The sequence below is a fragment of the Rhipicephalus sanguineus genome, chromosome 9 (genome assembly GCF_013339695.2).
Source record: "Rhipicephalus sanguineus isolate Rsan-2018 chromosome 9, BIME_Rsan_1.4, whole genome shotgun sequence".
Classification (NCBI taxonomy): Eukaryota; Metazoa; Arthropoda; class Arachnida; order Ixodida; family Ixodidae; genus Rhipicephalus; species Rhipicephalus sanguineus.
Window position 1 is genome coordinate 65,881,471 of NC_051184.2, and position 27,825 is coordinate 65,909,295.

Sequence of the window (27,825 nt, forward strand, 5' to 3'; positions counted from 1 at the left end):
GGCCAATCCCCCAGTGTTGGTATGAGCCACAGCTTCTAGGGTCTACTCTACTCTACTACTACTCTACGGCGCAGAGCTGCAAAACGGTACGTCCAATCTATGAACGGCAAGCACATTGCCTTACATCGCCATGACATGCATGAAAAATACAACGCCGACGCTTTCGATAATGTCGGCGTTAATTTGACTTTGATTAACGCATACACCTCTACAAGTATTACGCCTACCAAGTCAGGCCCTTATCATCGTCGTCCCGACGTGACGCTAAACCCGTGCGGCTGACCTACCAATACGTGACGCGGACGACAAAAGCTTGCGAGTCGGGGGCCAACCGAACATCTGTGCTCATTGGCATTTGTTTCCAGCGTGAATCACTTCAAGAACCCTGCGGCGGTCCGGGACACCTGGGGTCGTACTGCCGTCAAGATGGGCTTCCTCGTAGTGTTTCTGCTCGGACCAAAAAGTACAGCGCAAGGTGTTGGCGGAACAGTACGTTTACGACGACATCGTCCAGGGAGACTTCATCGACGCGTACCGGAACCTCACAAGACCGTGATGCTGATCCGCTGGGCTCGAAAGAACTGCTTCGGCGTTCACTTCGTGCTGGAAGTCGACGACGACATGCTCCTAATGTGAGACTTCGCTGTCGTTTCGAACAGTTTAAGAGCGAACGAGCGCTCCCTGTGGGGTTATCTGTACGGCGGTTTCCTCTACGTCCCCATGCGGAACGTGAAGTCAAAGCGGTACGTGTCGAGACAGGAATACGCGCTAGATACCTATCCGGACTTCCTATCGGGGACGGCATATCTGATCTCGGGTGACGTCATTTCCACCCTGGAGGAGCTCAAGCACGGCCCAGGGTTCTTCCCTCTCGAGGACATCTACCTGACCGCCATGCTGGCCCAGAAAGCTAAAGTGAGTCGCTTAGACCTGGAAAGCTTCTCCATCAAGCACGTCCCGTACAATCAGCCGTGCTTGACGCCCAGGGTGGTGACTCCCCACGAATGGACACCCGCTGTATTGAGGCGAGCCTGGATGCTCGCTGTGTCCCGCATGGACTTCCAGATGTGCTTAGGTATAAATACAAGCCAGATGGCGTCCTAGGCTATTTTAAAGAAAAATAAACGGATCGTTTACATTTAGCTCACTGTAATCGTTTTCGCCTCACTAGAGGTCATTTTTACAAAGTGCAGGCCATTCCAAGTTAAACACCGTAACCAGGATTTGGGGACATGTGCGCGTAGCGCCATCTCTCGTCGGTGACTGCGGTGGCCTGCCGTAACAGAATGGGAAATAAAGGGGGAAAATCTTATCTGACGAAAAAAAGCTCGTTACCCAAAATGACCCCCGGTTAGTGATGCAGAACTACCGTTAAATTGACTATCGATAGCATCGATAGTTTTTTTTTTTTTTTGAAACTATCGATAGTGTAGACAGACTATCGATAGTACGACTATCGACAAACTATCGATAGTGCAATCGGTAGTACCATGATAAATATTACTAGCGATATTACTGCCACGCGTGTTTATTGCTTTGTTTTGATGTATTCGGGTTTCACCCTCAAAGACTGTCAGCAACGTTTGATGCAGATCGCGCCGTAATGTTTGAGAAGCTTCACCATTGTTTGAGATCATTCTGTTAAGGTTACGCGCCAGACGCGAATAGTCAGTTCGAGAGCTTACGCGAGCACCAGCGATAACGCTGTAAGGTTCGATGACTGATGTATAAAAGACGACGCTTTCCACCGATTATCAGATTACTCGACGGCCGACGACTGTTCTCGCCGCTCTCAGTGCGCAGCGTGTATCGCTTGTATTTTCAGTTTTGATTATCTGGTCACAAGATCGCCCAAATAAAGAGCTCCATATTTCCCAGTCTTGTTGCAGCATTCTTCACCGTCACAACCACGTAACAATACTGTCGATAGTGGTGTGAATAATGATGCTGTTGCGGGTCGGCCATATTGCCAAAATATTTGTGATAGCCTACTATCAGCTTCGCTTAATATATGAGCAATTCTTGGCAAAAGAAATAAAGAGCGGATTATGTCCATCAATAAATCAATAAATTCACATCCAAAAGCAACCAGTTACACTTTACAATTAACAAACTTAGTTCATGATATTTTTTTGTATTGAAATCATAAAGTGCAATATAAATTTGAAGCTGCGCAGTTCCACTACATGTTACGCCTTCCTTTCTGCTACAGCTGAACAGTTTGACTGTATGATCATGTGTCAGCAAAGCACTCAGGTGAAGAACACAAGCATGTCAACTTTCTTGCCCTTCACCCTGCTCCTCCATCTCCCCTATGTGCCACGCGCTCGGGGAACCAAGTTTATTCTGCAATGAGTTCGTGCTGTTGGTTTTATACTATCGATATTACCATCGAATGTTTTACTATCGATAGCGCTATCGATAGTATTTTTTACCATCGATAGTTCGATAGTGACTCAGCTATCGATAGTATCGATAGTGCCATCGATAGTCCTGCATCACTACCCCCGGTTCTATACAGAAGAGACTTATTTGAACATTCTGGTAAAATTACAATGTCGCACTACAAACCGCGTGGCTTGCCAAAGTATTTAATATTTTACCCATCTTCGTAAGAAGCGCAAAACTACACACAGGGACAGCAACAAAGAAAGACACTGCACAAGCGCTTGTGTAGTGTCAATTTCTTTCTTGCTGTCCCTGTGTGTAGTTTTGCGCTTCTTACAAAGATGGATCTATACCAGCTAGCCCGTTACACTTGTTTATTAAGTAATATTTTACGATGGCGCCCCATGTGTTTCTAATGGGCGGGTTTTAATTGTCCTGGGAAGCCACGCTCTTTGTAGTGCAATACTGAAATTTAAATAAAATGTTCCCGTGGATCTCTGCTGCATATAACCGGGAGTCGTTTTTGGTAACTGCCTTTTTTCGTCAGATATGATTTTTTTTGTGTATTTCCCAGTCAGTTACGGCAGGACGCCGTTGCTGCCGCCGAGAGGTGGCACCACGTACAGATGTCCCCCGAATTCTGGGAACGCGGCGCGAAAAGTGGCGTTAAAAACCAACACATCTTCGGCGTGTTACCAGCATGCGACTCGTTATGTAGACCTCTTGGCGAAAAACATGTCGTCCTTTAGGTATTCGTGCTGAAAGTTCATCGCTTGTAGGCCTGTCTACTCTTGCTTCGTCTCCATTTTCAGTGCGCTTTTTCTATTAGCTGTGAGCCAATACCACGGTGTAAGAAAAATACGTGGCCCATACCAACCGGCACGGCCTTGTATACTATCCGGCTTTATTCGTGGCCGAAACAGTATGCCTCGCTGCACGTTCTGACCTTCCTTTGCTGTGTCTTCCCAAAGGCGTATGCAGGATTCTCCGTTGGGGGGGGGGGGGGCAACTTTGACCGCAGCTCTCCAAACCCCTCCCTTGGTCCAGTCTAAAACAAAAGCTTCGCGATTGATGCAAAAATCAAAATCAGGCGGTGACGTGCGTTGTCCCCTGCTTTCTAGGGGTAAAAGTGCGAAGCAAACAGTTTTTGTTGTGCAGCATCATGGTTCATCGTTTGCCGTTATAGTAAAAAACATTGCTGATCCCTCCGTCATAGGAATCGGTATAACACGAAAGCAAAACGTCTAGTGGCGTTTGGCAGCTACAGCACCGTTTAACGCGCGCGTACCCAAGTTGACGATTGGTGGTAGATCTTTATCCCGACGACTAATGTCCATTATCAATGATTAAACAAACCCTTGTGGTAGCTGTAGCAGTTAACGGTGAGAGTGTAATCAGAAAAAGCGGTGTGACAGCACACACCGCTTTTCCAGGAAGTACACAGACGGGTTGGATAAGCGATGATCTTTTATGCGTGATTAGAGCGGAGCAACTTATTGTTTCATTCGCACGACTTCACGTTTACGGTCCCCAAACTTGTGTTCGAGTCGACGAGTTCGAACACGTGCTGCATCGTACGTAGTTGTAATAGCGATTTCATTGGTATGCGCGAATCGTCGTAAATCGCCTACGTCATCGACTCCTGGTGCCTCCAGGCGTTCTTCGAAGACTTCTTCGTCGCCACAAAGTGACCGGCCTGTCTTCGGCTTCTGTCGTCCGCGTACGGCTTGGCACCGGCGTAGAGGCGCGAACGCATGGGCCACTTCTGAAATCCAAAAAAGAAAAAAAAGCTGATATACATACAAGGAGCATGAACAATCCTAAAATGTAATATTAATTTAAAAGCTTGTTTAGCGATTGGTGTAGTTCTCAATCCTGCGCTAAGTGCAGTTCCACTACTGTGAAGCCTGAGGAAGTGCGTCGCACGGGCACCCAGCGATTCCCGTTCGTAGAGTTCCCACTGCTCCCTTTACCAAAGCGTCGATGACGTCAATCTTTGAGGCAAGCATGTAAAGTGCCGTCCTCTCTTAGGGTGAACACGGCTCAGCGTGGGCACGCTCTGCGGAGCGCCAGTGCATCCATTGCGGCTGCGCATCGAAACGAAGCGGCGCAGGCACACAGAAACGTGCCGCTTTTGCTGTACTCAGCAAAGCAAGGGCGGCGCGCTGCAGCGTTGCAGCAGACGATGCGATGTACTGTAGCTTTCCTGCGGGTCCCTGTGCGCCTGCGCCACTTCGCTTTGATGCGCAGCCGCACTGAATGCACTGGCGCTCGCTAGAGCTCGGCCAAGCTCAGCCGCGTTCACCCTAAGAGAGGACGGCACTTTACATGCTTCCCCGGCACTAGTAGAATCCTGTTAGCGAGATTCGCAAACTTGGTGTGCGACGCGCGCGCTACTTTCTGCTGCGTTTTATCGACTTCCTACTCTTACGGCAATTTAAATGCGTGTCGTCTGCAGCGAGTTCCGTAAGGTTGTTTCACCCTTCAGATGTAGCGACGAAGGCGCCCGAGAAGCGCCGGTGGGAGGAACTACGGAGCGCTTGGCGAGGCGTTGGCGCCCTCTTTTGCGTGGCGCAGGTGTCAGCCTCATGTTTTCGAATCGTTTCTTTAGCGATTTTAAGTTAATTACCGCGATTACGTCTTGGTTATTTCCGTTAAATATATTATTTTAGACCTTGCTCGTTAATTTAACACGGATGTGTGCATTGCTACCATCGTTTTACGTCCGTATTGAGCGCTTGACTGTGAGCGTGATCACGCCACATGATACCTGCGGACGAGAAGCCGAGCCCCGGATGTGCTCGGCACTTAAAAATTCACAGGGTCTCTTATGCATTCGCTAAAGCTGCGCCAAGCCGAAGGAAACCACCACCACCACCACCACAATCTTCATCACTCGAGCGCGAAAGATCACAATAGTTTTTGTACCGCATGGCGCACTTTCAAAGCCAGCGTCTTTGTTGATGCTGCAGCTGAGGATGATGACGAATTATGTAGCCAGGCCCTTCGTAATTAGTTGGCAGCTTTCAACCACCCACTCGTCACGAACTTCACATTGCGTGACGCCCGGTGTGTCTAACGCTTCTGCCACGCGATATCGAATGCGTTAACGTGATTCCTTGCCCTGCATGACGAACGTATAGGGCTGTACAGGGCAAGACGACGACTATTGTACTAGCTGATACGATTTTTTATGTCTCAGCCGTGTTTTGTAAGAATAGTTGTTTTTGTTCCTGTACGAATAGATTAGATGTGTATGTTTATGTGTTTATATCCACCGCGGTTATAGTTCAACAAGAACCGGGAGGAGGGGAGGGGGGCATAATGAATGAATGAATGAATGAATGAATGAATGAATGAATGAATGAATGAATGAATGAGATTCCAATGTGTAGGTAGACATGGCAGAGCAAAAGGATGAAAGCTTGTCGAGCACATCAGTGGACCTCACACTTTGCCTACGCGTGTCGTGCTTTACATAAAAAAAAATCAGCGCAGCTTGCACTAAGTCGCGCAAGTCTTGGTCACAGCAGAGCTTGTCCTGGCTTGGCTAGGCTTTTACCCTTTCACCTCCCCCCCCTTTGCTATACTATACTATATACACGGCTATGCTTGCTCTCACCAAGAGATTTTTTTCGCCAAGAATTTCTCTCTCTGTCTATCTTTATTTCTCTTTCTTTCTTTTTCTCTCTATTTCCTTCTCTCTCTCTCTCTCTGTACTCATTTTCTCGCCCATCAGAGTTATTGCATTTTCTGTCTACGACACACGGCCAACCTCGAGTAAAACAGCTGCGCTGCGAAATGATATATAACATCATATAGACCTCTATTGTTTCAAACTTTCACAGCTTTCAATTCTAAAGAGGAAAAAAAAAACTAACTTAGCTGGTGGTAAAGGAAATATTACTTCAATATACGTTGTTTTTTTCGACTACGTCCCAAAAGTGTCTGACTGACATGATGCATTAGGCGAACAACCATGCGTAAAGAATTGTTTGCAGTCTTCCATCGCATGTATCAGCTTCAATTGACGATCGAATAATATTTGCGTGCCTCTTTTAGGGGCGCTTCGTGACGCACGCGTGTTTGCGTAGCACCGTGTAATAGTTGCATAGCGTGCGCCGGGAGTTGTGTGGCCTTTCTCTGTCCCCCATATTCCTCGTAACCGATCAGTACCCCCACCGTGGAGTCATTGAATCGAATGAAACAAAAGGAAGAGACGACTTCCGAGCGTCACTTTCCGCCGCGGCACAATGCATCACCTCCGTTGCAGTGCGCGGGATCTCTGCAGCGAAGTATCGCGTGTTTCTGCAGGGAAGAAAAACAAAACTGGTAGGTACGAGACGTTCGCCCTTGACTTTTTATGTACACCCTAACTCCCCTTGCGTCGTTTGTCGATCGACCTGCGACGCACCCGCGTCGTCGGTCTCGAGCGCGTCTGAGGCGCCGTCGTCCCCTGATGCGCCAGGACACGCTGCATTGGTCACGACAACGGACGCTCATGGTCCCTTCAACGGTCGATGAATTTCTCGACCCGCGGAACCGGGAAGCGCCGAAAAGGCGCTTTATAAAGCATATCAGCCAATGCATTTTCGTAACGATACGCGTGACACCTAGTAGGAATGCTTAGTAAAGCCACGCCACGTACTGCATGACACGGGTATTGTAATGCACACAGTATTGCCACGTCGTTGTTCGTGTTTCTTTTCGCTGTGCTCCTGTTTCCGCTTTAAATGTGTCTTAGGTTTAAAGTATAGTTAGGTGTATCTTCTTTAACGTAAATGTTTGGGCTAGTAAGAACTCCGTTTCACAAGACCGTCAAAACCACATTGTCACTAAGAGACATGCAGTATAGGAGGAATCAGGAAATTTCGGCAACCTTGGTTTCCTTAAAGTGCCCCTAAATCGAAGTACACGGGCCTCTAGCAATTCGCCTCCATCCAAATGCGTCCACCGCGGCCGGGATTCGATCCCGCGACCTTCGAGTCAGCATTCGAGAAACATAACCACAGACCACCGCCAGCGGGTGACGATATCGATGGTTCTGTTTCAACTTAAAAGTTATATTGGATACATGTGATATCCGAGCGCAAGTTTATTTGAGACAATGGCCAATTAACTGACAGAATAATGAATGAAAAATTGGCCGCGTATCTGCGTGCTTCGCTGCAAATGTCGTCTAAAGACGATAGAAGAGGCGCTGCGTGAGATATGGACGCCATCTCGCAATACGTCGGAAAACATGAGTGCTGTGTTGCGGGCTGGTAGTCCCGGCGCAGCAGCAGGCGAAGACCGGCGGGGACGCCAGCCAGCCCGAACACGCGGTTTGGCGCGAAGCGCTGAAGCAGAAGAAACGTCCGCACTTAACGAGTACTCTCCACACACTCTTTTATTCACACGTCGCCTGGGTAAAACAGGAATGCCAGAGCGGCGCCCCATGGCATTCGTACAGTGCAATACAGAACCGAAACCGATACACAACAATGAGCTCGTGCAGAGGACACGGAGGAAGGCAAGTTTCAGCGCAGTCGCATTTTCAGCGCAGCTTAAGAAACTAGGGTCTTTAGAATTACGTATGTATGCATTTTCTATTAAAGGAACACACCACCTAATCCTTACCTAGTGATGTTGCTCCTCAGATGTGCGTAATGTTTGCTTTTTGATCGACAATGTACACAAGTATGAACCTAGTCAGCTGTTCAAGATGGCTGGGCCTTGGGCAAGTGGTTCAACTTTGGCCGAGTGGCTGAATCGAGTGACGTGCCGACAAACAGAAAGACAGACCAAAATTTCTCCGTTGAAGTATCCCAAGAAAGACTATCGTCTTTAAAATTACATGAATGAGTTAGTCGAAAGCGCTGATGTACAGGGTCGACCTCATCTAACGGTGAACACCGAATCCTTTTGAGGCGGTGCGATCGTTCCAGCACCTGGTGTAGCAGATCTCAACCACATGCCCCATTCTACGTGGCCCCAGAGATCCGCTTCGGCAGTGCGACGAAACCTAATGTTAATCCAAGGAATAGACCAGGGCCCACGATCGACTAGAGTCACTGTATATGCTACCTTTAGGTAGCAGAGTAGCGCATAGGTCCGGCTAGCAACCACAGCTATGTGGTGAAGTCGCACTCCATTTTTGCAGGCGACATGCCTACCGCGTCGCCGATAAACATGTCTGGCGTGTCGAAGGCTGGCGATAAACATTGGCTGTCGATGACTAGTGTTAACTGAGTGAGCTGCAGCGGCGGCGTCGAGAAATGCAAAAATTGGCCCGAGCGTCAGCTTCTCCGCAATGCATGGTTGCTAGCGGCGTTTGGAAAACAGATGCGCAACTCTGCTACCTAAAGGTAGCATATACAGTAACTCTACTATCGACGAGGTGCGATCGCCACCAACAGACACCAAAGTGAAGGATAAGGGCCACCTCGATTTTTTATGCTCCAGATCTTGTGTACGTTTTCATGAATTATGGTCATCTCTAATTCCTCTTTTTGCTTCTTTCTTTTTTTTCCTTTTTGCTGAGTGTAAGGCTCTAACGCCTGTAGAGCCGTAGTAATGATCGTGTTTTGCGTGTTGGTGTGTTGGCGCGATGCGAAAAACTCGCGGCCTATAGTGGAGAAGAACGCAGTAACATTGGCGAGCTGTTATTCGTTAGATGTGTACCTTAAAGGTCTCCATCTCACCGGTACAGTGCCCAGATGTATTTAAGTCAAGGTTTAATTACCACTCGGAGTGTATTATTGTTCAAGTTTGAACTCCCCCAGTCACGGTATAGTGTTTGTGTTTGCCTCTGTATAGCGTCAGGCATCTATGGAGACGACCAATCAGAGAGCGAAGCGCTCCGGCCACATCGTGATGGGAAAAACGTGTCTTCGTATACGCTGCGCCCTGGTATACAAATATGCTTTGTCTTTATCTACAGCCGCTTTATCGCTACACCTCATTATGGGGCGACTGATTTCCTGGCTCCATCTGATTTGTTTTTATCGCGCACGTTTTCGTGGCGCCTAATGTTTTTGCGACGGTTCAACAACACATCGATCAGGTCCACGCGCCGACCTGGCGTCGATCGAAGCGCGCCAGGCACCCACTGCGCGGTGGCTCTTCAAACGTTACGCTGCCGAGATCGCGGTCGCGGGTTCGATTCCTTGCGGCTGCGTTTCGCGTTTCGATGGGGACTTGATTGGAAAAGGTATCTTTAATGAGATGTCGGTTGAGACTTTTTATACATGTACTAAAACAGGGTCCCCGTGACAGTTTTTACTTCGAGATGCCCTTCTGTATTGCTGCTACTTCGTAATTGTATTACTGTCTATAAATAGAGATGGCGCGATAAAACAAAAGAAATTGAAATATTTTCACTGATTTAACGTAGCGAAGGCTGCTTAAACAGCGGAGCTCACGTGGCATTGCATTGATAAGCGTAGTCTGCATCGCTAAACGGGGCCATACATATTTTCCTGCTGCTCTCCCAACCAAATAGTTTTCACGAAGTCTTTCTGTTTCTTTCTTTCTTTCTTTCTTTCTTTCTTTGGCTTTCTCTCTATTCTTTCTATCTCTCTTTTGCATCTGTTTATTGCTATTTCTATCTCTCTCTTTATCGCTCTTTCTTCACTTTCTCTCTCTCTTTCTTTCTCTCTCTTTCTGTCTGCTCTCTTTTCTTTTATGTTTTTTGCTGTGAGTGTTTCTATATCTTTCTGTGTATTTCTTTCTCTGTATTTCTATCCTTTTCAGTCTTTCTTTCCTTTCTTTCACTCTATTTCTCTCTTTCTCTCTACCTGCACTCCTTCTCTCGCCTATCAGAGTTATTGCATCCCACGCCGGACAAATCGGCGCACGTGTACTGAGAGCGAAGCAGAAAATGATGCTTTCCTAACGTATTTGTGTGATCTCACGTTCGACTGAACAGCGACTCATCGACACTGCGACAACGTTTTGGTAGAAATGCGCGCACTAAACGACGACAACGCGACGAAGACGCAAGGACTGGCGTAGACTTACAAGTGAACTTTATTCTTCACACAACGCAGATAAATACCCTCGAGAATCATCTCACACTTGATTGTGGTCGTTTAGTGTATGAATATATATCAAAATGAATTTAAATCAACTAGCCCGCCTTACCGTCTTACTCCACACAACGTTGTGGAAAGCGCACCAAGCGTCTCAACCTGCCGGTTTGCACGAAGAAAATTCCTAAAGTAACCATCAACTTTGTGGAAATGCGCGTGCGCCGAGTGACTGAACATTCCCAAAGGTTTTTTTCCGACTCATGCGAGCCATGCGCAGGAACTAAAGCGTCGGGCCTCGACACTTTAGAGGTCCAGAGTTCGAATCCCCGCCGTCGGTGCACACTGACAGCGAAAGTGTACATAGCTAGGTGCTGGCGGATCGCGTCCGTAGACAAAAGACGCATAGAACAACAATTTTCGGCGCCCATCGCTCATCGCTCTCTCGCCAATGGCTCCCCTCGCCCTTCGCCTTAGGCGAAGCATTTGGGACCGCGTGAGTTTTATCAGCGGGGCTCTTTAAGCCGGCCGTAATATGTCCAACGCGAACAAAAAGATACTCCTCGCCGCGATAACGCCACCGCGCGTTACCCAGCAACCGCTTGCACAGCTGCGCTCCTGCTTCGCTAGCCCATACACTGCTCCGCCACCAGCCCGCCTGCCTGGACACTGCGCGGAATCGCTCGGTAGCGACAGGTGTGACGTCACGGCCAACTTCGCATGCGCTCGTTCTTCCGCGCGGCGCCAGATGCAGACATGGGCATACCGAAGAAGGTTCGCACTGCCCATGAGGAAGCCGACGGCATGCTGGCAAGCAAGACTGCTGGACTCGACTCGTTTAAAGTAGTCCACAACGTAGTACGGCCGAAACGGCGAGAGGCGACTGTGCTGGATTGGCATTACTTGGTGTAAGGACCGAGTGGTAGTTCGTCACGTTTGTGAGTGCGTGGCTCAACGGAAGAGGCGACAAGAGAATACGCACGAATAAGTTTCGATCAACATTTATAGGGACAAGGGATTCTAGGGACGATGACGGAGAACAAGCACAGAGATAAACACACATAAATTAATATGAACGTCCTAACCGCGGAATGTCCGATCGAGGGTACAGAAAAAACATCTCACGACTTGTAGATGTCGTTGTCTTGCGGAGGGTCAGTCCATGTGCGGCGACGAGTCTCGTCGAAGGCGTCCCGTGTGCTTCACAGCAGGAAGGCAAGGCCTCCGTAAGGCCTCCCGTTTGATCACGGCCTTGCGCCGTCCCAGGTGGCGACGGTGTTCAGGAACTCGTGACGCCTGCCCGCCGACACAGCAGGAGCCGCGCCCTGTACCGGTAGCCTCAGGCAGGTAGCTCGGCTCCCCAGGTCTCACCGAGAACAGGCAGGAGGAGCTCCCCGGACAGCGCCCTGGTCCGGCACGTCCTCGCTGGAGCCACCGCCAACGCCCGAAACACCAGGCAAGCACCAGTCCTCGCTGAGCACGGCCACGACAACTTCTCGGACAGCGCCCTGGTCCGACGTGTCCTTCGGCTTGCTTCGCTCAGCCCTCTGCGCGTTCCACACGTGCCTCTCTTCTTTTTCGTCTTCTTTTCTTGTCTTTTTTTTTTTTTCTCGTGCCGCCGCCGCGCGTGCCACCTGCCCCTGGCTCGCCTTCATGTCGCCGTCGTCCTCGTTCTCACAAGTCCGCACAAACATCTCAAAATTACACCAAAAATTCACAAACATATAAATTTCTTTCAGAAATTCCCTTCATTCATTACACTTGGCATTACTTCGTGTAACTGGCGTCACTTAATATCGTCTGAACCAGCTAGGAACCGATCAGTTCCGCTGTGCCTTTAGCCTTGCGTCACTATAGTGCAAGCTACGTCCGGCTTTTTTTAGAGAGAGAAAGGCAGAGTAAAGGCAGGGAGGTTAGCCAGGGTGCACTCGGTTTGCTACCCTACACGGGGGGCGGGGGAAGGGGAGAAAGAGAATAGAGAAAGAAAGAAGGAAATAGAGGACAACTAATACGCTCGCATACGCAGCAGCATTCACTGCGCATACCAAGAAGGTTTCAAACTGCGAACTGTCGCAGAGTACGGTTCGACTTCGACTGTCTTATATGAGGTAGACTGCAACCCATGATGTTAATGAAGGCTTGCAAGGACTTGCTCCAAGGTATCCAGGACATGCAGTGTGCTTCGAGCTGATTGGGTTGTCAGTCCGGTGAGGAGTGTGCGCATTGTGCCTATCAATCTCTGGCGTAAATCATGGGGTAGTCAGGAGGGTCCTGACCCTCCTTGTGTTCAGGCTGGAGGGGGCACCCCTTGCGTTGCCCCTCCCCCTTGAAATTTATCTTTCAAAACGCCATATATTTGAATTGCTTGAGAGTTAAGTATAGTGCAGTCAACTTTTTTTTTGTTAATGCCTGTTTATTTTGTAGTGTGTGTAGGCCTGTGCTCGATACCCTTCAGCTATATGAGACTATTGAAATCGCAACTGCTGCTTGACCGCTTTCGGAGAAGACTGAATACAACAACGCACTTACATGAGCTGGGAACCCATGCTCAACTTTTTTTTTAATTTATTTCAAAGCATAATTTTAATATTTATATAAACAAAAATAAAAACAAAATGGCCGCTATGGCAAGATGTGTGTCCCCCCCTTGTGGTTTGACTAGATTTACGCCACTGCTAACAATGACTTCAAAGCAGCGATGACACGTAGGTCTTTGTTGCGGAGATCATCAGTGGAATCTTGTGCGAGTTCTCTATGAGTGCACAATGGTGGTAATTAGAGTTACTGTATATGCTTCCTTTAGGTAGCAGAGTTGCGCATCTGTCTTCCAAACGCCGCTAGCAACCATGCATCGCGGAGGAGCTGACGCTCGGGACAATTTCTGTATTTTACGACGCCGCCGCTCAGCGAACTGAATTAACACTAGTCATCGACTGTGAATGTTTATTGCCGGTATTCGATACACCAGACGTGTTAATCGGCGACGCGCTAGGCATGTCGCCTGCAAAAACGGAGTGCGACTTCACCGCACAGCTCTGGTTGCTAGCCAGACCTATGCGCAACTCTGCTACCGAAAGGTAGCATATACAGTAACTATATATTGGTAATGACGGCCAAGCGTCATCTGCCGCCGCTTTCATCGCCTCCGCGTCTTTTACGCTCTCCGAATGAAACGCCTTGACCGGTGATGGTGATGGCGGCAGTGGTGGTATCTGTCGGCAAAGAGAAGTCCGGTGTTCCGCTGGTGTTTGAAATCGTGCTGACGGTTCCAATTGGGCATCAATATTCCAAGACCTCCGTCGGCGACGGGGACGTCGTTTTCGCTTTCTAACAATATCAGCGTCTTGTGTGTTGAGCCATCCCTTACCATCTGTTTCAATGCGCTGCATTCTTTTTTTATTATTTTTATTGTTAAAGGACAGTCTCTTGAAGCTTCATGCGATCCATGGCAGTTATGGACACTTCAGGGCTGTTGCTGTTTGAGTTGTTTGTGAAATAAGGGTTGTTTTCTCCTCCTCACAACTATGCGGTACACCCAAATCGAAAACGAGCAAGCAAACAAGCAATCGCACCGGCAACTCGCCGTGGTCCGGCGACCAAGTTGATCGAGAGACGGCCGTCATGGGACACTCTGCCAATCTGACAGGCTGCTCAATTTTTTTCAGGCGCGCAACTGCAGATCGCAATCTTACGAAACCAATCAGCAGCCCCAAGAAGAGCACGCATGTTTATTTGACAAACCGATGGCGCCCCGCCACGGTGGTCTAGTGGTTATGGGGCTAGATTGCTGACCCGAAGGTCGCGGGATCGAATCCCGGCCGCGGCGGCTGCATTTTCGATGGAGGCGAAAATGTTTGAGGCCCGTGTACGTAGATTCAGGTACACACGTTAAAGAACACCAGACGGTCGAAATTTCCAGAGCCCTCCACTACGGCGTCCCTCATAATCATATCGTGGTTTTGGGACGTTAAACCCCAGATATTATTATTATTATTACGAGCTGATGGCCGTGCGAGCAGACGTGAAAGGCACAGATCGATCGCGAGGCATTTGGGCGCGACGACGCTGAGAGCGGGTGCGCGGTGTCGAACACCGGTTGACCGCGAGTTGCTTCGTGGTCGCTAGACGCAATCGGTCGCGCGACCTTCGCCACTCGCCAGTGTTTGCGAGTCCTTGTTGTGGCTACACACTAAAAAAAAAATGCAGGGGCCCTTCCCTTGACGGCTAAATGGGAGCAAGCGAAGCGTGTCATGTGCGTGCCTGAACTACTGCTTTTCTTCCTGTCTTTCATTGTTTCTTTCTTTATTTCGTTGCTTCTTCCTTTCTTCCTTTCTTTCATTCTTGATTTCTTTCATTCATTGTCTCTGTTCGATCCCGGCCGCGGCGGTCGCATTTCGGTGGAGGCGAAATGCTAGAGGCCCGTGTGCTGTGCAATCTCAGTGCACGTTAAAGAACACCCGACGCTCGAAATTTCCGAAGCCCTCCACTACGGCGTCCCTCATAACCATATCGTGGTATTGGGACGTAAAACCGCAGATATTGTTATATTATTATTATTAATTCTCTCTTTCTTTCATTGTTTGTTTGTTTCTTTCTTTCCTTGATCCTTTCTTTCATTGTTTCTTCCCTTTCTTTTTCTCTATCTGTGTTTTTCGCTTCTGCTTTCTTTCTAACTTTTTCTGTCTACATATTTCTCTCTCTTCATTCCCTTTCCTGTCTTTCTTCCCCTTATTTCTCTACATTTCTCTCTTTCTTTCTATGCTATGCTTTGCTCTCTCCTCTCCCCATTTCCCCCTCACCCTCACATCCCCTTCGCACCCCCTTTGTATATTATATCATGCAAGGCTATGCTCTGCTAGCGTGCCCGGATGGCCGAGTGGTTACGGTGCTCGCCTTTGGGTCGTGGGTACGCGGGTTCGAACCCGCCTCGTCAAGGAACTTTTTTTCGCCAAGAATTTCTATCTTTCTCTTTCTTTAGATCTCTTTCTTTCTCTCCGTGTGTGCTCGTTCTCTAACCCGTCCGAGTTACTGCAGGCCACGCCGCAAAAAAAAATCGGCGCACGTGCTCCGGGAGCGAAGCAGATGATGAAGAAGAGGATGACGCCACGGAAGCAAGCAGCGCGAAAAGCAGAACGACGCACACAGGGAGGAATGACAAGAACAAGCGCCGTCATTCCTCCCCGTGTGCGTCGCCTTGCTTTTCGCGCTGCTTACTTCCGTGGATCCGTACCAACTGGCCCAGCTATAGCTACACTTCTGCAAGAGGATGAAGACAGCGCGTGCCGGTTCATGACGGTGATAATTTCTGTTCACCCGTTAGGGACCAATGCTCGGCTTAAACAGCTCCGATGTTCAAAAAAAAAAAAGAAGAAGAAGAAAAAAATTGGACCATCTCCCCGAAGGGAACCCTGATGGGATGCGAAGCAGCGGCGTTGCACGCGGGTGGCGTCACGGGTTGAACGGCGTTAACGCGGGTGCTGCGGTGAGCGCTGGAAGATTCGTTTGAAGCGAAACTCGGTGTAGCGTTTCCACCGATGTGCGACCGCCGCGGCCGGGATCGAACAGAGACAGTGAATGAAAGAAATCAAGAATGAAAGAAAGGAAGAAAGGAAGAAGCAATGAAATAAAGAAAGAAACGATGAAAGACAGGAAGAGAAGCAGTAGGTCAGGCTGGTTGGAGCCGGCAGCTGCGGGCGCTCCGGTGGGTGAGGGAGAGAGTGACGTACGCGCGCACCTGCGAGGGAAGCGTGCGAGGGGAGCGTGACGTCAACGCCCAGCTGCGGCGTGACCCACTTGGCACCGCTCCAACACCTGCGCCGAGGGAAGCGCGTTGCCTCGCGTTTGTGCGGACGGAGGGACAGCGTTACGCAGGCTAGTCAAAGAGCTGCTTCACATCTAAAAGACGCAGGAACCCTTATATGCATCCACCTAAGCCGACTCGAAGCCGAAGCCGTGTTCCTCTTTTCCTTCTGAGTCGATGTATCGATCCTCTCTCGCCCCACCCACCGAAAGTTTTCTTCAACTGACATGGTTTTGTACTGCCTTGATCGGATGCATATTCTTGGGCAAAGGCTTCATGTACAAGGCCTTGTGTAATTCTCGCCGCACCTGAGTTTTAGTGTCCCCAGCGAGAGCCTCAGCGCCAATGCCAATCCTTTCCAATATATCCCTGTCATTTTCCGTTGTCGAAAGCCTAGCGTGCTGCATCACCGTGCGCCTCCCGTAGTTCTTCCAGGGTGTTGTGCACCCCTAATCTTTACATGCTGAATACGGGGAGTACAAATCGACAGTCTGTACAGACGTCGCGGAATATAAGGACAAGGACGCATTTGCGATTGTGATGGTGGACAGGCGGGGACCCTTGGTCGCCTCTGGATCATTCAAAACCCGCTCCTCAGAAACTGCTGAGGAAGCGGCAATAGCGCTAGCTATTACTTCTCAATCTGACCTGATTCCTGGTGATTCGAAAACAGCCATTCGATATCTGGCGAGGGGCAGAATATCGGTCACCGCCGTACGATTGCTGCATCGAGCCGCGGGGCGAGAAATTCGGGAAATAGAAATTGTCTGGGTACCAGCGCACTCTGGGAACCCTGGGAACGAGGCGGCTCACCTGCATGCTCAAGGTTTCGTCAGCCGGGCAGGTGAGCCGCCCGTTCCGGGGAGGTCCGCGAGAGATGGGCTGGTGTCCTTTCACGGCATCACCAATCATTAAAAACTAGAGCGGAGGCTTTATCCGCCCCCGCACAAGCGGTTGGCCAAGGCGCCGGAATGCGTCTGGAGAAAACTGCAGACGCGGTCTTTTCCCAACCCAGAGCAAAGTATACCCGGAGCAGATTAAGCCACAATGCAAATGGTGCCAGGCAGTGGCAACTTATGACCATATATACTGTGGGAATGTAGCATGGTGCCGCCGCCGACGGATATTGTGCGTGATCACTCTCTCGAGCAGTGGGAGGCCGTGTTGACCAGCTCAGACCCCGTCGTCCAGACAAGGGTCATGGAGTGGGCCACACAGGTCGCCGTCAACCTTGGGTTGATGGTCATCTAACACGGAATCGTCCGCAGCTGCTTTCTGACGAAACTTTCGTTTTTCCATCCATCCATGTACTGCCTTGAGCATCGGAGGCATGGCAAGCTTTCTGCACCTCGCATGGTTTTGCACTGCCTCTTTGATTGGCCCACCTTTGACCATGCGACGATGTCATGTGATGACGCCATCATGTGACGTCATGATGATGTCACAACGTTTTGTGATCTGCAACGTCATGATGATGTCATAAGTGGTTTTATCACGGGATACTGATTTTTCGCATCACTCGTGGTGACGCTGCCTGTCAATTTTCGCATTCTATGAGGCAAGGCTTTCGCCTTAAGAAGAAAACCAGTTTCGCCTCGAGGGCGAAACTACGAATGCGATAGCAACAAGTCGCAATGTTATTCGAAGTAAGGCTAATAGCTAACTTTTTGGATCCGATCTCGCGTAAATGTACAAAACGCTGGGTAAATCTAATGCAGCCGCTCCAGGGAGCGAAGACGTTTTCGTGCTATTTGCCGTCTCAACACAAAGCGGTGAGGGCACACCACGTATACGAACCGTCTAGCGAGTGATGTCTATAGAGATAGCGCACGTGCCGCGATCGCGCTCGCGACAGCGCTCTTATGGTCAAAGTTCTCATTTGCTCCTCGAGCGATGCATCCCCCCCCCCAGCCAGTGGCGCCGAAAGACGGGCGGGGCGTTTCTTCACTGATTGACAAGCCATCAACGCCAGGCCTCGCACGCGGGTTGATGTTATCGCATGTGCCCTTTGGGCGACGGAGACAGCCGGCTCTTTTCATTACTGCTTCAGCCGCACTCGTCCCCAGCGTGCGCGCGCTTTCACTAGCGCGTAGAACACACGATGCGCGGGGCGATGTTATCGATTTGGACTGTATACGGAGCATGACGGCGACGCCGACGGCAAAAACCCGCCGAGAGTGTCCATATAATTGCAATAGCATTAAAAGACACTCGCAGAGGGTAGCTTGTACTGCTGCTAGACATACTATAATAGTGTTTTTGAAATGAATTACTGACCAGTTGAGTGTGCGACGTACTCTACTACAAGAGGGTGGTACGCTGTTTAGAAAAGAAATCATTTACACTATGTACAGAGCACAAATTATGCGTGACATATCAGTGTTCAGGGATACATTCACATTTTCACAATTGTACATCGCAAAAACTAACGCTTCCGCATAGGGCGAACAGCAGAAGTATGATCAACATAACAACAAACGCACATAGCTCACAACTAAATGCTCTGCAAAAACTTCAAACGTTCCATCACTGTCACCTTCCTGTCGTTAGAATAGTCGAATTTTATCATACAGATACAGGTTTGTGTCGCTGGATTTTAACAGAAATCTTGAGCGTCCCGACAAGTTTGGTTACGTTTTCTGACACCAAGACCCAGCCAGAAAATAATGTTCTAGACGGAAAGGACGAACTTTTAGTTTGTGATGTACCCAGTGATTTACATTGGCAGAGAGAAAGCACCTGCTCTTAGAACGAAAACAAGCCGGTACGACTGTCCTACCAAGGTGAAGGACAGGCGAGCCTCAGTTTTTTTTTTTTTTTGGGGGGGGGGGGAGCTTATATTTATTCTTACACTTGCGGGCAACTTTTCTTGGCAATGAAGCGAATGCTACGTAGCCAAACCGTACATATGCTATAGCTAATGAACGTAGTCTTAGAAATGCGTCCGTGTTTTCTACAAGAAATATAAAGAAATACTCCTTCATTTTCTGCTCTTTGAGACAGGACGCAGCGCACACCAGTGAGACATTTGTGTTTGCTTTATCTTTATACGTTGTCACCTTGCCTTTTTTGCACGCGTGAGCAAGTGACGCCTTTTACCCGTGCCTCAAACGCTAAGCGGCGTCTTCGTAGAAAATGCAACGCTGATCGCACGCAGCTATCACTTTCCACGGCGGCACGAAACGCGCGCCAAGCCGGACTACCACGCCCAGGAGTACACGTGCAGAAGCTCAGCCCCCGTAACTTTCCCTTCAGAAAAGTTGTTGTAGCCGACCGTAGTTGCTATCAGTCTTTATTGACCTTCTAGTGAACGGACGCGACAGCGTTAAAGAACATTTTTTTAAGACCACACTATCTACGGCAGGGGTCTCAAACACGCGGCCCGCGCACATTTCGCTAGCGGCCCGGCCCACACATGACTATCTTCGTCCCATATTCTTCGTTAGGCACCACATGCGGTGCCCATGAGTTGAAAAATGACCGTGTGATAAAAACTATATTTCAGCATCGGCGTCCACATTTTTAAGTCATTCGGTAGACCGGTATCGATATATTTCTCGAGTAATAATAGGGAGGGAATTTTTAGGGCTCGTTTCTTCGTTTAAAAACCAGCAGGTAACGAAGCCAGGGAAGGTATAGGGGGCGTTAATGTACTGTTTTTAAGTGTATTGTAGAAATTGTGATATAGATGTGAAGAGAGTAAAGTGGACGAAAAGACAACTTGCCGCCATCAGGGACCGAACCTGCAACCTTCGGATAATAACTCGTGGGGTTATACGTCCCAAAAGTACGATATGGTTATGAGAGACTCCGTAGTGGAGGGCTCCGGAAATTCCGACCCCGTGGGATTTTTTAATGTGCGCTTAAATCTAAGCACACGGGTTCCCTAGCATTTTGCCACCATCGAAATGCGGCCGCCGCAGCCGGGATTCGATTCCAGGACCCTTCGGGTCAGAAGTCGAAAATCATTGCTAGACCATCGCGGCGGGTTGCTTCACGTCCTGAGGCCCAATACCCTTCGGAAATCCCCCATATATGAGATATGGGAAAGGCCTTCATTCAAATGGCAACGTTACCTGACATTTTGTTCAAACTGCCCTCCCCCCCCCCCCCCCCGGCTCCTCCTAAACTTCGCCAAACTTCTTCACTGTCCCGGCCCTAGCGGTATCTAAGTGTCGTGAATGCGGCCCGCTTTTTTAGGTGGGTTCGAGACACCTGAGCTAAGGTGTTATCCCACGAGAATGGTCAGCTACCCGCTGCAGGAAATTAGGTTGCAGTCGTTAAAATGCTTCCCATGCATTAGGCACAAAGAAGTTGCACCAACGTGGCTGGCGCATTAGCAGCTGTAATTAAAGAATGTCCCTCGAGCCCTTCTTGCCGTGCACTGATCATACGGCGGCAATCATCATCACGACCATGTTAATGGTGCTAATGCCGCCTCGCCGGTTATTAAAGGGACACTAAAGGCAAACAACGTTTTATGTCAGAGTGAAAGGACGGTGCTTGAGAACGCCTTACGTCAGTATTATGCACAGCAGCGGATTAGTAAACGAAAAATTAAGGTAAATGTAGGACACGATGCGCGCCATCAGTGGGGCATTCAGGAACACAAGCCCGATGATGTAGTAGGGCCTCGGTATAATTAATCACGAGTACTCAAACTATACCCTTGACAAAAACGAACATATATTCGCTACATCGAGTCTCAGCTTTCGCCTTCAAGTCGTCTTAGGCGAATACAAAAAGGGTTGGAGGCGTACGCAGGGTTCTCCGCTGGGGGGGGGGGGGGGGGGGGGTAGTTTCACCACAGCTTCCACCCCCCGCCCCTCCCGTCGGTCGAGTCCGAAAAACAAAACAAGCTCCACAATGGATGCACACGCTGAAAATGAAGCGATGACGTCCTTCTCACGAAGGTCTCGGCTGCCATTCTCTTCAAGAAACATACGTGGACATAACCCTGCGCATTAAAAAAATGGCGCGAAAGGTGCGTCTAAGTAAGAGTATGGGGTAGAATTAGCACCCCCCATCACCCCCCTTTAGATCATTAGGGGGACCGGCCGCCCCCTCCTCCTGCATCCCCTGTGCGCACGCCCATTTCGGGGACCCTGTGATTTTTGCCCGCGACCCTGCTAGCCGAGGTCTTCGTCGAAAAACGTCTTGCAGCGATGTGCAGCTTGCCAAGGCGCGGCACGAGTCGCGAAACAATCATAGCCGTTGTTTTCGTCTTAGAGCATCATGATCACCAGCCTGACTACCACTGGCGTAAATCACGGGGGGGGGGGGGGGCGTCAGGGGGGTCCTGACCCCCCTTGTGTTAAGACTGGGGAGGACGCCCCTTGCAAGTGTGCCCCTGTTGAGATTTATTTCTCAAACATCATATTTCAATTGCTCGATACGGAAGTATAACGCTCTTAACCTTTTTTTAACGCCGGTTTATTCCATAGTACGTTTCAGCTGTGTAAAGCTGTATTGAAATTGCAGCCACCATTCGATCCGTTTTCAAGAACACTCAGTAGCACAATGCATTTACGTGAGGTGTGAACCCATGCTCGTTTCTTCTTTCTTAAAATTTTATTTCAAAGCACGACTTTAGATTTTATATAATTAACTATAAAACCTATGTTTATAAAAACAAAATGGCCGCCATGGCCAGGAGTGTGTCCCCCCTTGTGGTTTTTCTGGATTTACGCCACTGCTGACTACGCCCACTGCAGCGCAAATGCGTCTCCCATGTTCCGCCAATCAATCTGGTCCTGTGCTTGCTGCAGGTGCGTTATACGCGCAAATTCCTTAATCTCATCTGCCCACGTCACTTCCTGTCTCCCCCTCGCGCGTTTGCCTGCTCTTGGAATGCAGTCTGTCCCTCTTAACGACCAGCGGTTATCTTGCCTACGCGCTACATGTCCTGTCGGGGCCCATTTCTTCTTGATTTCGACTAAGATGTGATTAAAACCTGTTTGTTCGCTAAGAATATAGGTCAACATTTCTAAGCTGGAAATCTCACCTTGACGGGATGCAGGTAGCTGCGGCTGTTCGCAGATTCGACTTCTCTTCCCGGTGAGTCGTCCGCAGAACTCTGCAATGCGTTAAACGAAAACATGTCGTTCATCGAGTGCATCACTGAGTTAACAGCTACAATTTTTCTGTGTATAGCTTTTGTTTCTGGCCTAAATAATGTGAGCGAATACTGCGGTTCTGCAGGTTACGCAACACGACAGCCTCCTATATTACTCGTGCTGAAATAAGGACGCTTTTAAAGGGACACTGAAGACAAAAACGATTTTTCTCATATTGGTACTCTCTCGCGATACCAAAAACACCACGCTTGCTGCGAGAAGACGCTTAGTAAGCGAGAAAACGCGCAAAAACAAAAGGTGGGTGGCGACGCCACCTTGAAGTTTCCGCACCATTCGCCTTGACGTCACATGTTTCGACGGCGCCTACTAGGGACTACGTAGTTCCAAATCGGTAAAAATGAAGTATACATTGTCCTCTGAGGGGGCCATAGACTCATAATCGTATGGTGGTTTTGGGGCGTAAAAGAAGATCAAATCTAAACATTTCTTTTTATTTGTTGCGCAACACTACAGAAGTATCACTGACACAATGATTTCTCTTCTTTTTGATATGGTACGCTTCAATAAGTTAATACTGGTAGGCTAAGCACACACAGGCACGGAACCTATAGTGCATATAGGTAAACGAAATGATTCGTCATTAAAAACAGAGTGATTGTGTTGCCGTGATTGAGAGAAGAGTGAAAGAGGAAGAAGATAATGTTTAATCAGAGAAAGGAGGAATGTTGGCTTGGAAAGTGGGTTTCTAGCCTGCTACTACTACTAAAAAGAAGAGAAAGAGAAAGAGTGAAAGAGTGAGCGGTAGTCGTTATCCGAAAGATTACCGTGCTAGTTTATATTAGCTTATTTTCATTACTAATTCCAACCGTTGTTACATCCGTCAAACATCACACCTGATTGACTGTGTGCTCTGAAGAATTTTCAAATATTAGCTATGTTTTTTTTCTCTCTCTCTTTTAGTCTAAAATTACAAAGTTTATCTTTAGCCTAATAAGTATTTACCTCAAAGATCCTGCCGCCCGGTTCATGGCCCATCCCCCTTTGTGGGTAAGCGCCACTAGTAATAGGTCATCATCATCATCATCATCATCATCATCATCGTTATCCGCGTACCATCACCCATAGAGTTTCCTACAATACTTACTAGAGGGAACTCTGGCGCTAGTGTCTATGGGAGCTGCAATGCATCGCTCTTCAGCCAGCATGGGAATCATGGGTAGTACACGGATTTGTCTAAACTTCGTTCTTTCGGCTCCGTTTGGCTCCGCGTCGCCTGCATCCGCTTTGTCGCAAAACAAAGTTCAGCGAAAATCAGCAGTTTCACTTCACCACTTTAACTTCTTTAGGCTCACCGATTCAAATCTGGTCACGAAGTTCACAACGATCCATTCGTTTATCCGAAAGAAAACCAAAACATAGCAATAAACAAAGCCACAAGTGCGTTCGAAGCCCACAAGCACGAAGACTAGGCAAATCCGTGTACTACCCATCATTCCCATGGTGGCTGAACGATCGCAGCGCCAGAGTCCCCTCTAGGTCATTTTAGGAAACTCTATGCCATCACCTCACTTACGTCATCGCTATGTTGCTGTTCGTCGTCCGAGAGCAGCGCGCCCAGGTGGGCGATGTAGTTGGACGCCAGGACCAGGATGTCCAGCTTGGACAGCTTCGTGTCCGGGGGCACTGATGGCAGCGAACTCTGCAGAGCCTGGAAGGCGCTTCGAAGGCTCCTCACTCGGCTGCGTTCCCGGGCGGCGTTTCGCGACGTGGCCTTGGCTTGGTTTCTGGCTTTCGGAAACGCGGGAGCAGCGGCATCGTAGGCGTCCAGCGGCGTGGCTTCCATCGCGGCCAGGTCACAAGAGTCGGGGCTTGTGTCTTCCTCGCCTTCGGGCGATGGCAGCTGTAGCTGCTGTTCGCAGCAGTCGTTCGTCAGGACAGGGGTTGCCTCGAGGAGGGTAGACAGACCTGCGTCATTGCCGTCTCGCCGTGAGTGCTTCGTAACCAGGGCATCGTATTCACACGGACATCAGTGGCCTCAGATCTGCATCTGCTTTCGATGGTCCAGGCTGAGATAAAACGTTTCACTGTCGCCCAAAGTGGAGTGCAGTTGCAGCATCATCGTCATCAGTTTGACTACGCCCACTGCAGTTCAAAGGACTCTCCCGTCTTTTGCCAATTAACCTGGTCATGTTCAGTGGCCACATTATCCCTGCAAACTTCTTAATCTCATCTGCCCACCTAACTTTCTGCCTCCCCCTCACGCGCTTGCCTCCTCTCGGATTCCAGTACGTTGCTCGTAATGACCAGCGGTTATCCTGCCTTCACGCTACAAGCCCTGCCCAGCAACGGACAAACAAACAAACAGCAACACACACACACGACTGCTGTGACACAGCCACAGCTGAACCAACAGTTATTGTAAAGCCAGCTTTCCTGCGATGCAGTTAGCCCAACTAATGGCGGCTACTGGTCACTCAGTGGAAACAGCGTGTTCAAAGTGGGAAACGGCTAGTCGCATAGTGGAAAAGCGCAGTTCGATTGCGCTACGATGTGAAAAATATAGATTCAGTTCTCTTTACATAAACACGCATAATGGAAAAGGCCCAGCACGTGCAACTAGGACCTCGTCTACACTTTAAGAACGACAGGTGCCGCCATTAGTTGGGCGTATATGCGGCACAGGGAGGCGTACTCGCGGATTATGAAAAGGGTCTACACCACAATGCCGAGAGCACCACCCTTACCGCGAGAAGACGCTTGGTAATAAAAAAAACGCACAAAAAGAAAATGCAGGTGGCGACGCCACCTTGGAGTTCCCGCAACAAGTCGTCGTGACGTAATAGACTTTGACGGCGTCTGATAGGGCCTACACAATCATTTATCGCTAAAATTATTTGCATTGTTTTAAGGGACCCAGAGTCATAACAGCAAGTTTCAGGAATCGTCATCGAACCGATCTGGCCAAAATACGCAAAAACTCTGAAATTCGTGACGTAACAGTGACGTTCACGTGCCAAACTTTCGGCGCGAAATTCAAACATGATACTTTGACATTCATTTCTTCTTCTAATAATTAATCTGTTGTGGCGATATTAATCACGACAGAGTTCTGAAAGAATAAGCTATCTGTCTAAACTTATTTGATGTTTCGCTTGAGTGTCCCTTTAAGAGGGAGCCCCATCATCCAATTGTATATTAGTCTATGATTGCATGTTGCACGGGCGCCTGCTTGAGATCTTTCGCAGCCTTCACAATCCATCAACCTTTTTGGGACATATGGACTTCTACTCACCCAGCGAGGTGTCGTCCGAAGAAGACGTGCACAGACCGAGGTCAGACACACCGAGGTCTGACACGAAGTCCAGCTCCAGGAGGCCGTCGAAATAACACGGTTCCTGTTCGATGCCGTCCCACAGTTTCCACGAACAGTCGGACGTGTCGAAGTCCAAACTGAGAAAGTCCTCCATCGCCGCACGGTCAGCCCGATTCCAGCGATACGAACAACAAAATCCCAGCAGGTTTCTCCTTCGCAAGACTGCCTCGTCGTGGCTTTTTCACAATTTAACCAGCTCTGTCATTACGTACGGAGCCGTACTCAACATTGCACGCATCGTCCAAATCAAATTTCTTGTTTTCTGCCCAACTGCGCAACGGGCTCACGATGAAACTCTCCTGAGTCGTACATGCGTACTAAGCAACATTCAAAGTGGTACCTAAACATGTAAAATCTATCTTCCGTTCACGAACTATGGTTGACAGCACATCGCTAAACTTTCTTGAAACGTTCACCTTCAGAGGAAAAGCTAGCAGATGAATCAGTCGCACGTATCAATGAGATTTTCTGTTCAAGTTCATACAAAAATACAGACAAAGACGGTTTGTAGCATCCCAATCCGCCCTCTTCAAGTTCTGCGGCTGCAGCACGACCCCCTATCCGTTAACTGTTTCTTTCGCGAACAGAACTCCGCTTCTTCCTGTCAAGCAAACGTGGAGGATACCCTGCCGCTGACGTCATCAAGTTTTGCTGTCTGCAACACCAGTGCGCGGGTCGAAACCGATGTCACTCCTTTTACGATAACTTCACCTCACGAGACGACGTTTTTCTTCCCGCCGTGCGTCAGGACGACCGAAGCTTCGCCATTTGCGTTTCTCCGTCAGAGGTCGCTTGATCCTCGGCTGTATTCTTGTCTAGAACTACGGACGAACCACCAGGACTAGCTAACTTTTTAACTAACGTTAGTTAACTAGTTAACAAACAGGACTAGTGAAGTGCCGCAGGTTAACGCGGGCTTCAATGAAACTGATTTTAAAAAATGTCGCTGCTTAATCGTAATAACAAAACTACGCCGTGAAGTTCGCACTATTTTCTCACGTGGGCCTTCTCGACACGAGAAAATCTTTCTGCGAAGAGAACTCGGCGATGAAGACGTTTCCCTTTAAACGCTTCGCACGAGGAGGAGGATGGGGAGGGCCGATCGCCTTTCGCGCACTCTTTGGCCAGTGGTCGCTCGTGAGAGCCAGTCAATGAGCGCCGCCCCCCGGAGCGGTATTCAGTTACGCCCCGCCCCCCCTCCGCTTGATTTCTCGACTCGCAGACGCGCTGATCAGATAACGAAGGAACCTCCGGCGAGCGTGAAGAAGGAGGAAGAAGTGGAAGGCGATAACTCCGTGTATCTTACTTCCTTATCACCTGAACGTTCTTTGCGTCGCTGTGGACAACGCTACAACAAATTATAAGCGCTGTAGACTGTATCCATTGCTGGGTTCAGCTAACACAGTTGCCGATGGGGCAAGTGTCGCAATTCGGGTGGAATTACGAACTGTCCATATCGTTTTACGTGGTTTGACTGTGTTCGCCCTGCTTGTGCTTCATCGTTGAGTCGAGCGATGACGTAGGACACACTCGCGAGGGTTAGCGATCGCGTTTCGGTTGTGGCTGCTGTCTTGTATAGCTCGTGCGTTACGCTGTTGCGTTCTAAAGAAGGGGGCATTGTACGAAGGGCTAGTTTCTTTGATAGATAGAGAGATAAGATTCTTTAATGAAATGCCCGGAGAGGTTAGCCTGGTTTGTCGCCTGGCTTGCTACTCCAGGTGTCGGGTGATTATGGTATATACAATGATCACATATACACCATATACACACAAATAGTACATACAGTCACAAACACACATATATACATAAGAAGAGTCCTTCACAGGCTTTCGTTAAGCTGAGTGTTCTTCAAAAACGCCAACAGCGCTTTTGTGCTCTGCGACTGTTCCCGTTACGACGCAGAACGACAGATTCTGAAGGAGGCACTTCATTTGCAACGCGGCTCGAGCTTGGAGCTGCAGCACCTTCTCTTTGATAGACACAACCAATGAAACCAACAGACAGTTAAGCCTAGGAGAGCATAGGGGACATTAATTGCTGTTTTTAACTGTAGTGTAATGATATGACCTAAATCGAACGGAAATAAAGGGGACGAAGTAGCACCCTTTCCGTCGGTGGGATCTGGACCTACAACCTTCGCAATCGTCTTTCGAAGGTTGCGGGTTCGGATCCCACCGA

The 27,825-nt window shown here is 49.0% G+C and overlaps 1 protein-coding gene across 1 annotated transcript; it reads right to left on the reverse strand.

Annotated features, from left to right (window-relative positions):
• Positions 1–3,839: 3,839 nt before the first annotated feature.
• Positions 3,840–26,679, reverse strand: LOC119405270 (uncharacterized). The gene is made up of 4 exons (XM_037672082.2): positions 25,567–26,679; positions 23,848–24,239; positions 22,202–22,273; positions 3,840–4,153 (listed from the first exon to the last, which is right to left on the reverse strand). The coding sequence occupies exons 1-4, from the start codon at positions 25,739–25,741 to the stop codon at positions 4,016–4,018; spliced, it is 777 nt and encodes a 258-aa protein (XP_037528010.1). The 5' UTR covers positions 25,742–26,679; the 3' UTR covers positions 3,840–4,015.
• Positions 26,680–27,825: the final 1,146 nt, after the last annotated feature.